This window comes from Staurois parvus, unplaced genomic scaffold (assembly GCF_062004578.1).
Source record: "Staurois parvus isolate SC_StPar_1 unplaced genomic scaffold, SC_StPar_1.0 ptg000140l, whole genome shotgun sequence".
NCBI classification, from domain to species: domain Eukaryota; kingdom Metazoa; phylum Chordata; class Amphibia; order Anura; family Ranidae; genus Staurois; species Staurois parvus.
The window spans coordinates 1,610,995-1,623,676 of record NW_028317936.1 but is presented as its reverse complement, the minus strand read 5'-3'; the positions used below and the strand labels follow the sequence as shown (position 1 = coordinate 1,623,676).

The following is a 12,682-nucleotide window of genomic DNA, read 5'->3' as shown; positions in this document are numbered from 1 at the left end:
GGAGATTTTTAAGTACCGCAGTTTCACGGCATTCCACGAGCGTGTGCAATTTTAAAGCGTGACATGTTGGGTATCCATTTACTCGCCGTAACATCCTCATTCCTATTTTACAACAAAATTGGGGTATATATTGTTTTTTTTTTAAAATCAAAGTGTATTTTTTTTTTCAAAAACTATATATTCGTTTTTAAAAACTTCCCATTGCGGTTTAATTTTGAATTTTTGGTTTTGGCACCAGAGTTTTCATTTCGGCGCACCACTATTAATAATGGCTTTGTTCTGGTATATGTCTGTGTGCTGTGATCCATCTCTAAATAGGATGTGGGATTTAGTTATTACATAATTGGGGATTAACCACTTGCCATCCACCTGCTGTTTATAAACGGCAGGGCGGTGGCACTCCAGGGGCGGGTTGCCGTTCATAAATGGCACCCGCTTTTGCTAGCTGTGCGCGCTCCCTGGGAGCGCTCTGCACCGCAATCCAGTGTCCACTGTGTCCTCCAGACACAGTGAAACACTGATCGTCGGACTGGACCTGGGTCCCGATCATGTGATCACTGATTGGCCAATCAGTGATCACATGCAAAGTAGTAAGCAAGATGTCACTTGTGACATCATTGCTTACTATGTGTGAAATCTGTGAATGATCACAGAGGTCACATGGTACAAGGCTATTCACAACAACCTTGTAATATGTGACAAGGTGTGACCAATCACAGCTCACTCAGTATTTCTCAATGGCTGCAAGAATGCAGACAGAGAGAAAGAGAAATGATTGCTTTTACATCCTATATGGGTGTAAAAGCAATCACTGTAAAAAAAAAAAAAAAAAAAAAAAAATCTTCATCACTCCCCACAAGTAGTACAGTGTCACCATGGTGACACTGTACTGCTAGGGTGACAGTATGTAAAAAAAAAAACATAAATAATAATATAAAAATGTAAAAAAAAATTTAAAAATTATAATTTTTGGTTATAAACTAATTTGGCTTATTTATTTTTTTCTAAAAATATAACGGAATACATTTTGGTCGAGATTTATGATGAAATATTATTTATTTGCAAAATTTTATAAAAAAAACACTTTTTTTCAAAATTTTTGGACTTTTCATTTACATAGCAAAAAAATAAAAATCCCAGCGGTGAATAACTACCACCAAAATAAAGCTTTATCTGTCTCAAAAAAATGGTAAAAAATTCATATGGGTACAGTATTGCATGACCGCACAATTGTCATTCAAAGTGTGATAGCACTGAAAGCTGAGAATTGGCCTGGAAGGAAGGGGGTGAAAGTGTCCGGACAGGAAGTGGTTAATAGGCAGTTTTGTTTTTTTAGTGCATTTATGAACCCACCCAGCCTTTTGTTTTTCAAACCCATATGGGAATATCAATTTCACACATAAATGAAAGATTTCCTGCTAAAAAAACATCTTTGCAACGGTTCAGCTATTTTGTTCATAAAAACTGCAAAAAAATGCAATTTCCTCCAGTTTTCTGCTTATTAAGAGGTTTGTTCCATTTGATTCTGTAGGTCCGAAAGGTGTCATTAATGACTGGCGGCGGTATAAGCAGATGGAGACTGAGCAGAACGCGGAGCAGCGCAGGGAGATGGAACAGCTCATTAAGAAGCTTTCAATGACTTGTAAATCTCATCTGGATGAAGAGAAGGACAAACAGAAGCAGAAAGAGCTGGAGGAGAAGCTGCACGGCAAGGTAACGCATGACAGCGCTTTATGAGGCGCTGCCGGCTCTGCTTACTCAGGTGGATAATTGGATTCAGATCTTGGCTCAAGGTTCTACTTTTTCTTTTTTTTCCTTCTGTAATTGAGGATACATTTTTTTATTGAAGTATTGAACACAGATGGTATTAGTCTGTCCAGTATATGAAGCAGCACTTCTCATGTTCAGTCCCAACGTGTGTGTAATAATACTCCCAGAAGACATACGCACTTCCCTCGCCAAATGATGCAATTGGTGTTTAACTGCTTGCCTGCCGCCCTGTATTAGAAGTACTGCTACGGGGCGGCAAGGCTGCGTGAAATCTCATATGCATATACGAGTAGGGGGCACGCACGCACCGCCCTACCCGCGCCGCTAGACATGCTGTGCAGAGAAATACAAAGCAGCATGTCCTTGCTGACAGGTGACACACCTGTGTGTAAACAACACAGGTCTCTCTCTTGTCAGCAAGGACATGCTGCTTTGTATTTCTCTGCACAGCATGTCTAGCGGCGCGGTTAGGGCGGTGCACCCCCTATCTGGATATGCATATTCCCTCACCAAATGGTGTTTAACCGCTTGCCCGTCACCCTATACTAGAAGTACTGCTGCAGGGCTGCGCAAAATCACATATGCATATCCGGGTAGGGGGCGCGTGCACATTCGCACCGCCCTACCCACGCTGCTAGTCATGCTGTGCAGAGAAATACAAAGCAGCATGTCCTTGCTGACAGGAGAGAGACCTGTGTTGTTTACATACAGGTGTCTCACCTGTCAGCTGTCCCTGGCGATATCACTGGCCGCAACCTGGCGATCGTCGGGAACAGCTGACAGGTGAGACAACTGGGTGTAAACAACACAAGTCTCTCCTGTCAGCAAGGACATGCTGCTTTGTATTTCTCTGCACAGCACCATGTCTCCCTAGTAAAACACACACAGCACACAGTTAACCCTTTGATCGCCCCAGACGTTAACCCCTTCCTGCCCAGTGCCATTAGTACAGTGTCAGTGCTTTTTATTAGCACTGATCACTGTATTAGTGTCACTGGGGTTGTCAGTGGCACTCAGTCAGTTTACCCCCCCCCCCAGTGTCAGAATGCCTGCCGCAGTCCTGCTATAAGTCGCTGATCGCCGCCATTACTAGTATAATAAAACTAAAAATTCAAGTATATATACCGCCATTTGTAAATGCTATAACTTTCACGTAAACCAATTAATTTACACGTATTGGGATTTTTTTTTTTTTTAGCGAACACATGTAGCAGAATACATTTTGGTCTAAATTTAAGTCGAAATTTGATTTTTTAAACTTTTTTACTAGATATGTTTTACAGCAAAAAAGGTCAAAAATATTGGTTTTTAAGGTTTTTTTTTTTTTTTCAAAATTGTCAGTATTTTTTTGTTTATAGCGCAAAAAATAAAAAACCACAGAGGTGATCAAATACCATCGAAGGAAAGCTCTATTTGTTGGAAACAAATTCCAGAAATTTCATTTGGGTGCAGCGTTGTATGACTGCGCAATTATCAGTTAAAGTAACGCAGCGCCGTATAGCAAAAAATGGCCTGGCCAGGAAAGGGGAGGGGGGGGGGGAATCCTCTGGAGGGGAAGCGGTTAAAACACAGCTTAAAGGGTAACTCCACTTTCATGGGAAATGAATTAGCAAAAATAAATAAATAATCACACATACACAATTGCGACACAAGTCGTATTGCAATTGAATGTTATTAAAAATGACCTTTCCTTTTCAATCTGCAGCCGCTGTGATTTTCTGTACAATGCAATGAAATTTGGCTACCTGGGGCGTTCTGTACACAGATGGTATACAGAGCGCCCCCCCCCCCCCCAAGATATGTTATTTCCTGCTTGTGTGATTGGCTCACTAATTTTTCCCAGAAGTCTGCAATAAAATATGTCATATTTTTGGCATCCCCTGCAACAAAAATGTCATTCCAAAGGAAAATCACATCTAAAGGGATGCTGACCCTGTCAGTTTCTTTATTAGAGCCCTGCAGGTGCAGCAGCTGATTGAGTTATAAAACCACTCCCATACAGATTCACTCTACACATGGACACAGACAAACAAACAGCAATTTCTTTGGAATAACAAAAGGTAGGAATCTGCAACAAAGTTTGTTAAAATCCTCCCTGCAATGTACATAGATCACCTGGGGGGGGGGGGGGGGGGGGTAGTTCTCAGCAAAAGTGGAGTTACTCTTTAACCACTTGCCCTCATTTTTTGCTATTCAGTGCTGTGCTACTTTTAACTGGCGACTGCACAGTCATGCAACGCTGGACCCAAATGAAATTTTTATCTTTTTTCACACAAATAGAGCTTTGTTTTTGTGATATTTAAAGTGGAGTTCCAGCGGGTCGCGCTGCGCGTCATGAGTGGTCTGGCAGTCTTCTGGGACCTGAAAGGTTCCCAGGAGACTGCGGGAGGAAGGTGGGGGCCGAACTTCTGGCTCACTTTGCAGCGGCGAACTGAGCCAGAAGTGGGAGCGGGTGCCTGTCAATACCAGGTACCCCCCCCAAAAGGTGCCAGATATGGAGGGGGGAGAGCAGGCAAACAAGTGGAGCTTCCGCTTTTGGATGGAACTCCCCTTTAATTTTTTTTTAATTATATAAAAGACCAAACATTTTTAAAAAAAATATTTTTGCTTTCTGCTATAAAAATTATCCAGTAAAATCAAATGCTTAAATTTAGGCCAAAATGTATTCTTCTAAATGCCTTTGGTAACAAAATATCCCAATTTTTTTAATATATATATATATATATATGTGTGTGTGTGTGTATATGTATATAGATAGAGACTCTCTCTCTCTCTCTCTCTCTCTCTCTCTCTCTCTCTCTGTCTCTGTCTCTGTCTCTGTCTCTGTCTCTCCCTTTTTTTCAAAACGCAATAAAACCCATTTTATGAATCAGAATTGTTTTTATTGCCTTTTAATAATGTAGGTACATATCTAAAGTTCTGTTTTACACAGTTTCGAAAACAGGAAGTCATGTTGCTGCACCCTGTGTGTGTATATGTATGTATGTATGTATATATATATATATATATATATATATATATATATATATATATATATATATATATATATGAATGAGACTGTGATTGAGTGCGGTGGGCAATCTGACACTGGGTGGTAATTGACTAACCGAAGTGACACTAATACAGGGATAATACTATACACTGTCACTGTACTAATGACACTGGCTGGGAAGGGATTAACATCTCGGGGTAATCAAGGGGTTAAGTGTGTGCCTAACAAAGATTAATATGTGCTGCTTTTTACTAAATATCTGTTTGTTTCTTCTTCCTGCTTTGCAAGGAGAAGAAACAAAGAGATCACTCCCCCTGTATGTAGCACTGTGTTGATTGTCAACACAGGATTGTGGGCTGTGATTGGACAAAGCTGCCAATCAGCAGATTCTGCCAATGAATCCTTGGCTAGGACCTGCTGACAGACTCCAGCTGTATTTGATCACAGAGGAGCTGGCGGGTGGGGGTGCACACGAGCCCCGAACCTGGAAGAGCCTACAGGTATGTCGCTGTGCCTGTACGAGCCGCCCGTCCACAGTACATTGCGGGCAGGCGGTCCTGTAGTGGTTAATGCAAGGAATACATTAAGGCAGGGGTGTCAAACTGGCGGCCCTCCAGCTGGTGCGAAACTACAAGTCCCATCATGCCTCTGCCTTTGGGAGTCATGCTTGTAACTGCCAGTCTTGCAATGCCTCATGGGACTTGTAGTTTGGCAACAGCTGGAGGGCCGCCAGTTTGATACCCGTGCTTTAAGGTAAAAATGTTTAAGCTTTATATCTACTTTTAATATCAATGGTACAGGACACAGTCTTGGTTTCCATCGACCCTGGGCTATATGCTCCTACCTTCAGGTGATTGGACACTGGCAATGCTTAGGACACACCCCCCTGTGCGTCCCCTCATACATCCCTACCCCACTTCATGAGTCCTCTGTTTTTTGCTAGTGTATTAAGGTCATAAACAAGGAAAATAACACTGCGCTAGGGTAGAGAAAAGCTGCCAGCACTATGATTCCAAATACAACAAAGTCAAAAATAATGTAAAATAAATATGATATAGTACATAGTATATTAACCACTTCCAGTTCGGACACTTTCCCCCCCTTCCTGTCCGGACACTTTCCCCCCCTTCCTGTCCGGACACTTTCCCCCCCTTCCTGTCCGGACACTTTCACCCCCTTCCAGTTCGGACACTTTCCCCCCCTTCCTGTCCGGACACTTTCCCCCCCTTCCAGTCCAGACCAATTTTCAGCTTTCAGCGCTATCACACTTTGAATGACAGTTGCGCAGTCATGCAACACTGTACCCATATGAATTTTTTAGCATTTTTTTGAGACAGATAAAACTTTATTTTGGTGGTATTTATTCACCGCTGGGATTTTTATTTTTTTTGCTATGTAAATGAAAAAGTCCAAAAATTTTGAAAAGGGTTTTTCTTATAAAATGTTGCAAACAAATAATCTTTCTTCATAAATCTTGGCCAAAATTTATTCAGTTATCTTTTTAGCAAAAACAAAATAACCCAAATTAGTTTATAACCAAAAATAATTTTTCAAAAATTTTTTTTTCCTTTTTTTTTTTATATTCTTTGTTTTTTTTTGTATTTCACATACTGTCACCCTAGCAGTACAGTGTCACCATGGTGACACTATATTACTTGGGGGTGATGAAGATTTTTTTTTTTTTTTTTGTACAGTGACTGCTTTTACACCCATAAAGGCTGTAAAAGCAATCATTTCTCTTTCTCTCTGTCTGCATTCCTGCAGCCATTGAGAACTACTGTGTGAGCTGCGATTGGTCACAGCTTGTCACATGGTTCAAGGCTGTTGTGAATAGCCCTGTACCATGTGATCTCTGTGATCATTCACAGATTTCACACGTAGTAAGCAATGATGTCAGGAAGTGACATCTTGCTTACTAATCTGCATGTGATCACTGATTGGCCAATCAGTGATTACATGATCGAGACTTCGCACAGAGATCCCGTACAACGATCGGTGTTCCACCGTGTCCGGAAGACACAGCAGGCACCGGATCGCGGTGCTGTGCGCTCTCCCAGGGAGCGTGCACAAGCAGGGGGTGGGGAGGCCGTTTATAAACGGCCACCCGACCCTGCACTGCCACCTTCCGGCCGTTTATATACATGGGTCGGACGGGAAGTGGTTAAGACGATGGACCTATTGTCCTCCTCTTAGCCAACTATTTTTATTTATTTATTTTAGATGTTTTTAATCATCACCTCTTTTCCTTCTAATGCCAAAATAGAAGCAGTGCGCCTGGATTGGTGCATCCTTGGGAGCCGTACCTGCACCTCACACGTCCTCTTTTTCTGCCGTTTCTCATTGTTCACAGTTGGTCATATTACTGGTCAGTTGGTTCATATTACTAAGCCGGGGTGGGGGCCTCATCTGATACCAGCTTTGGGCATTGGTTCTTCAGGCACCTCTTGAGCTGCAGGCAGTGCCCAGTTTTTGTTCATGTTGGAGCTGTTGGTATTTGTTTGCTATTTGCCATCCATCAGCTAGACTGCCTTTTTGATGTCCCGACTTCTTGCAGTCCTTTAGCCCTGTCGCTGCCAGGGCTGTTTTTGCATGCATGTTTACAAAAATGAATTTTAGGCCTGAAGGTGACACCAAAGCCCCAAACAGGATATATTTTCTGAAAGCAGAGACCCTAGGGAATAAAATAGCGGTAGTTCCAATTTTTTATGTCACACAATATTACCATAAAGGTAAATTTCAGTTCAAAAAATATACTACCATGAATTTTAGGGCAAACAAACGCAATAAATTACCCAAATTTGGGTAAAATATAAAAGACGAGGTTGTGCGAGTAAATAGATACCCAACATGTCAAACCTTAAATTTGTGTGCCCTTGTAAAATGGCAACAAACTTCAGTACTGTATATTTTCTATAGGAGACACTTTGAAAGCCCCTATAGATCATCAATTTATCTTTATAGAGGAGGTCTGGTGCTTAAATTATTGCTCTCACTCCGGCATGCGTGGCGATAAATCAATGTTTTTACACAGACACCCCGGTGTTTACGTTTGTATATGCATATATGTGGGGGTGGGGGGTCCTCAATATTTTTTGGGGGGGGAGGATGTTATGTGCTTGGGTGTAACTTCATTGTTTTTTTTACTTAAGTTTTTTTTTTTCAGCCACATAGGGGACACAAAGTCCCCCTATGTGATGATTTTTAGGTGACCGGTTCTCTTTAATGAGACATGAGGGGTCTAAAATGTCTCTTCTGGGCTCCACTGGATGTATTGCAATGCAGATCGCATTGCAATACATTCCTCCCCGGCTATTCTAACTGGGGAAAGTGACAGCGGTGTCCTGGAAGTGATGTAATACACATCCCTTTCCAGGTCACAGGGGAGGACCCCACGTGTGTCCGCTCTCCTCTCTCCCCTCCACCTGTCAGCACCCGCCATGTTGGCCCCAGGCCTGCAGATGGGCAAGCGGAGCCCGGAATACATGGTGGGAACGCACAACACGTTACTGGGGGTTGTGGAAGCAATCCGGCGATAGTACGGCCATCTGACCGTGTCCACCTTACAGGTAGGAGTCTGCCTATCAATTTTACACACAATCCTGGTGGCTGCAGCTACCTGATTGTGTGTAAACACCCTCCCCCGCTGTCAGGTGTGTATGATGTACAGACCTGGCAGCGAAAGGGTTAAAGGACAAGAAAGGAAATAGGATTTTTCTGTTCCATTGAGGGACAGGGGAAGCCCTTCTGGGATATACTGCCAGCTTAATACTAGGAGGGGTTATCCTACTGGGATAGCCTACAGATTTTTTTTTTTTTTTTGCTTTCCACTGTGCTATCCTCCAACCCAAGTATCAGTTCTTGGCGATTTTCTATGTATTGTTTCTTTTTTCCCCTTTCTAGATGACGATGCAAGAGTACAACATGATGAATGAGGAAGAAGACGAGGAGTTCCTTCAGAAGTACAGGAAGCAGAGGATCGAGGAGATGAAGAAACAGCTGAGCCACTCGCAGCTCTTCAAGGTGGTGGTTGACATCAACAGCGCGGAGGAATTCCTGGACATCATCGATAAAGAAGAGCAAAATATTCTGGTGATCATCCTGATATACGAGGACGACATCCCCGGGGCGGAGGCAGCGAACGGCAGCATTATCTGCCTGGCGGCCGAGTACCCCGGAGTCAAGTTCTGCAGAGTGAAGAGTTCCCTATTGGGCACGAGCAGCAAATTCACCGAGAAAGCGCTCCCGGCCTTCCTGGTGTACAGATCAGGACTGCTGATGGGCAATTTCGTTCGAATAACGGATCAACTCGGGGACGACTTCTTTGCCGTCGACCTGGAAGCGTATTTGAAGGAGTACAGCCTGTTACCCGAGAAGGACCTGACGCGCTCTGTGATTCGCCATCCGGCCGTTCAGTGCTATGACAGCGACGACAGCGACTTAGAAATAGACTGACGAGCGCCGCCCCATTGTGTGATGATGTATCTGGAGATGTACATAGAGGCTCTTGTTTTACATGTTATTTAATTTGTAATAGTTTATTTGGTAAAATAAAACAGAACCTGCTTTAGGATAAGTTGTCTGTGTTTTGTTTTATTATTATGTGTTGTTTTTTTTCTTCTTTTTTTTTGTTTGTTAAAGTGGTTCTAATGCCTCAAGGTGTTTCACTGCTATGCATTAACCACTTCCAGTCCGGACACTTTCACCCCCTTCCAGTCCGGACACTTTCACCCCCTTCCAGTCTGGACACTTTCACCCCCTTCCAGTCTGGACACTTTCACCCCCTTCCAGTCTGGACACTTTCACCCCCTTCCAGTCCGGACACTTTCACCCCCTTCCAGTCCGGACACTTTCACCCCCTTCCAGTCCGGACACTTTCACCCCCTTCCAGTCCGGACACTTTCACCCCCTTCCAGTCCGGACACTTTCACCCCCTTCCAGTCCGGACACTTTCACCCCCTTCCAGTCCGGACACTTTCACCCCCTTCCAGTCCGGACACTTTCACCCCCTTCCAGTCCGGACACTTTCACCCCCTTCCAGTCCGGACACTTTCACCCCCTTCCAGTCCGGACACTTTCACCCCCTTCCAGTCCGGACACTTTCACCCCCTTCCAGTCTGGACACTTTCACCCCCTTCCAGTCTGGACACTTTCACCCCCTTCCAGTCCGGACACTTTCACCCCCTTCCTGTCCAGGCCAATTTTCAGCTTTCAGCGCTATCACACTTTGAATGACAATTGCACGGTCATGCAACACTGGACCCATATGCATTTTTTAGCATTTTTTTTAGACAGATAAAACTTTATTTTGGTGGTATTTATTTACCACTGGGATTTTTATTTTTTTGCTATATAAATGAAGTCCAAAAATTTTGAAAAAAAAAGTGTTTTTCTTATAAAATTTTGCAAATTAATAATCTTTCTTCATAAATCTTGGCCAATATGTATTCATCTATCTTTTTAGTGAAAAAAAACCCCCAAAATTAGTTTATAACCAAAAATGTATAATTTTTCAAAAATGTCTTTTTTATTTTTATTTTATGTTGTTTTTTTTTAACATACTGTCACCCTAGCAGTACAGTATCACCATAGTGACACTGTACTACTTATGGGGGGTGATGAAATTTTTTTTTACACTGATTGCTTTTACACCCATAAAGGCTGTAAAAGCAATAATTTCTCCTTCTCTCTGGCTGAGTTCTTGCAGCCATTGAGAAATACTGTGAGAGCTGTGATTGGTCACAGCTTGTCACATGGTACAAGGCTGTTGTGAATAGCCCTGTACCATGTGATGTCTGTGATCATTCACAGATTTCACATGTAGTAAGCAATGATGTCAGAAGTGACATTTTGCTTACTACTCTGCATGTGATCACTGATTGGCCAATCAGTGATCACATGATTGGGAGCTCACACAGAAGTCCCGTACAATGATCGTTGTTCCCAGGGAGCGTACACAGGCAGGGAATGCGGGAGGACGTTTATAAATGGCAACCCGCTCCTGCACTGCTCCCGTCTGGCCGTTTATGTACATGGGCCGGACAGGAAGTGGTTAACTATCGTCTTTTTAGGTCTCGATCACACGGGGCCCCATATGAGGGCATGTTTGCCTGCATGGGGATACACTGGTGTTCTGTGCATCGCTGGCAGACAGTCCCAATCACGTCATTTGGGACACTCCCTATTTGACTTCCCTGCAGGTCTTCGAATACACGCTGTCTATGTTTGAGGCGGATATCAAATTGGGAGCAACAGCTGTGGCCATGCCAGCTTCAGGAGGTATGTAAATGGCCTGTATCTACAGCAAAGGGCATTATCCAACTTCCACCAAAGCTGCACAGATTTTATGTATAGACATTCCCATACTTGCGACGACAGTTTTCTGGTACAGGTGAAGTTTTGCCTTTATGCAGGACATACATGGTTCAAATTCCGAACGATTTTTCGTCCGAAAATCAAAAACGTCTTTCGCCCGGTAATCCCATGGTTGCCATCAATGAGGATCGGCCGACCAAGTCATAAAGTTCACCCCATAAAGCAGGCAAAACTTTTGTTCCTTCCTCATGCACATATTCTTTTTATGGAAAAACAATTGAAATACGATTTGACCATCATTGAGTCGAAAATCGGTCGTTTTTCACGAATTTTCCAACATCGCCGATCACCGAAAAGGGGAGGAACCACAAAAATTGGCCGGTGCCACTGACCCACTAACAGAGCGAAAATTGGCCGATTATTCTTAGGTCCAATTTTCGGAGGAAAAATCGGTTGAATTTCGACCTATGTGTTAAAGTGATACGCTAAAAATGTTTTTTTTTTTTTTTTTTTTTAAACCTTTGTGCATTCCTTGCGTTAATATAACAAACTTTTTCTATTTCTCAGTCTTCCCCCTTCCCTGTGTGAAGAGGAAAAGAAGGGAGACTAGATCCAGCGCTGTGCACGGCTGCATCTCTTCTCCCCTCTCTTCCTCTTCACATAGGACTCGAGCAGCAGCAGGGGCCATTGGCCCCTGCACACTTAGCCCCACCCCCTACTTCCTTTTTTACTGCATTTTGATTGACAGCAGCAGGTGCCAAGACACGCAGCTGCATAGACACTCGGTTCAGGAGTGCGCAGACACTGTGTGCCTCCATAGCAAACGGCTTGCTATGGGGGCACGTGAAGAAAAGGAGGAGCCAGGACCGCCACAGGGGGATCCGAGAAGAGGCGGATTGGGGCTGCTCTGTGCAATACCACTATACACAGAGCAGGTGAGTATGACACAGGGGCGGACTGAGGCGGGCCCGAGGTCAGTAGGGGGCCCCATGAGATGCCCCTGGTACCTTTTTCATAGGCTTTTTTGAGTTTGAGCAAGGACACAGGGGCCCCATGATCCCCTATTGCCCGGGGACCCCATGAGTTGTCAGTCCGCCCCTGGTATGACATATTTATTTTTTTTAGTTTAGTAACACTTTAATTCTGCTTTAACCCCTTGCCTTCTGAGGATTCCCCCCCCTGACCAGGCCATTTTTTGCGTTATGGCGCTGCGTTACTTTACTTGACAATTTTGCGGTCATGCAACGCTGCACCCAAATGAAATTTTTTCCCCACAAATTGAGCTTTCGTTCGGTGGTATTTGATCGCCTGTGCGGTTTTTATTTTGTGCGCTAAACCCCCCCCCCAAAAAAAATAATTTTGAGAAAAACAATACTTTTGACGTTTTGCTATTAAACATGTAAAGTAAAAAAATTTAAAAATCTAATTTCGTCATAAATTTAGGCCAAAATGTATTCTGCTCCGTGTCTTTGCTAAAAAAAATAAATAAAAAAAAAATCCCGATATGTGTAAATTAATTGGTTTACATGAAAATTAGTGTTTACAAATGGCGGTAAAGATACTGGGATTTTTTTTAAATTTTCTATTTTTAATAGTAATGGCGGCGAT

At 43.2% G+C, this 12,682-nt stretch overlaps 1 protein-coding gene across 2 annotated transcripts in view; it reads left to right on the top strand.

Moving 5' to 3' along the window:
- Window positions 1-9,335, top strand: part of PDCL (phosducin like) — a 48,195-nt gene extending 38,860 nt beyond the window's left edge. For both annotated transcript variants that reach the window (XM_089673549.1, XM_089673548.1), the window contains exons 3-4: window positions 1,532-1,713; window positions 8,663-9,335. In XM_089673549.1, coding sequence (XP_089529675.1) covers window positions 1,532-1,713; window positions 8,663-9,214 — 734 coding nt within the window. In that variant the 3' untranslated portion in view covers window positions 9,215-9,335. The remainder of the gene's footprint in view (window positions 1-1,531; window positions 1,714-8,662) is intronic.
- The last annotated feature ends 3,347 nt before the right edge of the window (window positions 9,336-12,682 follow it).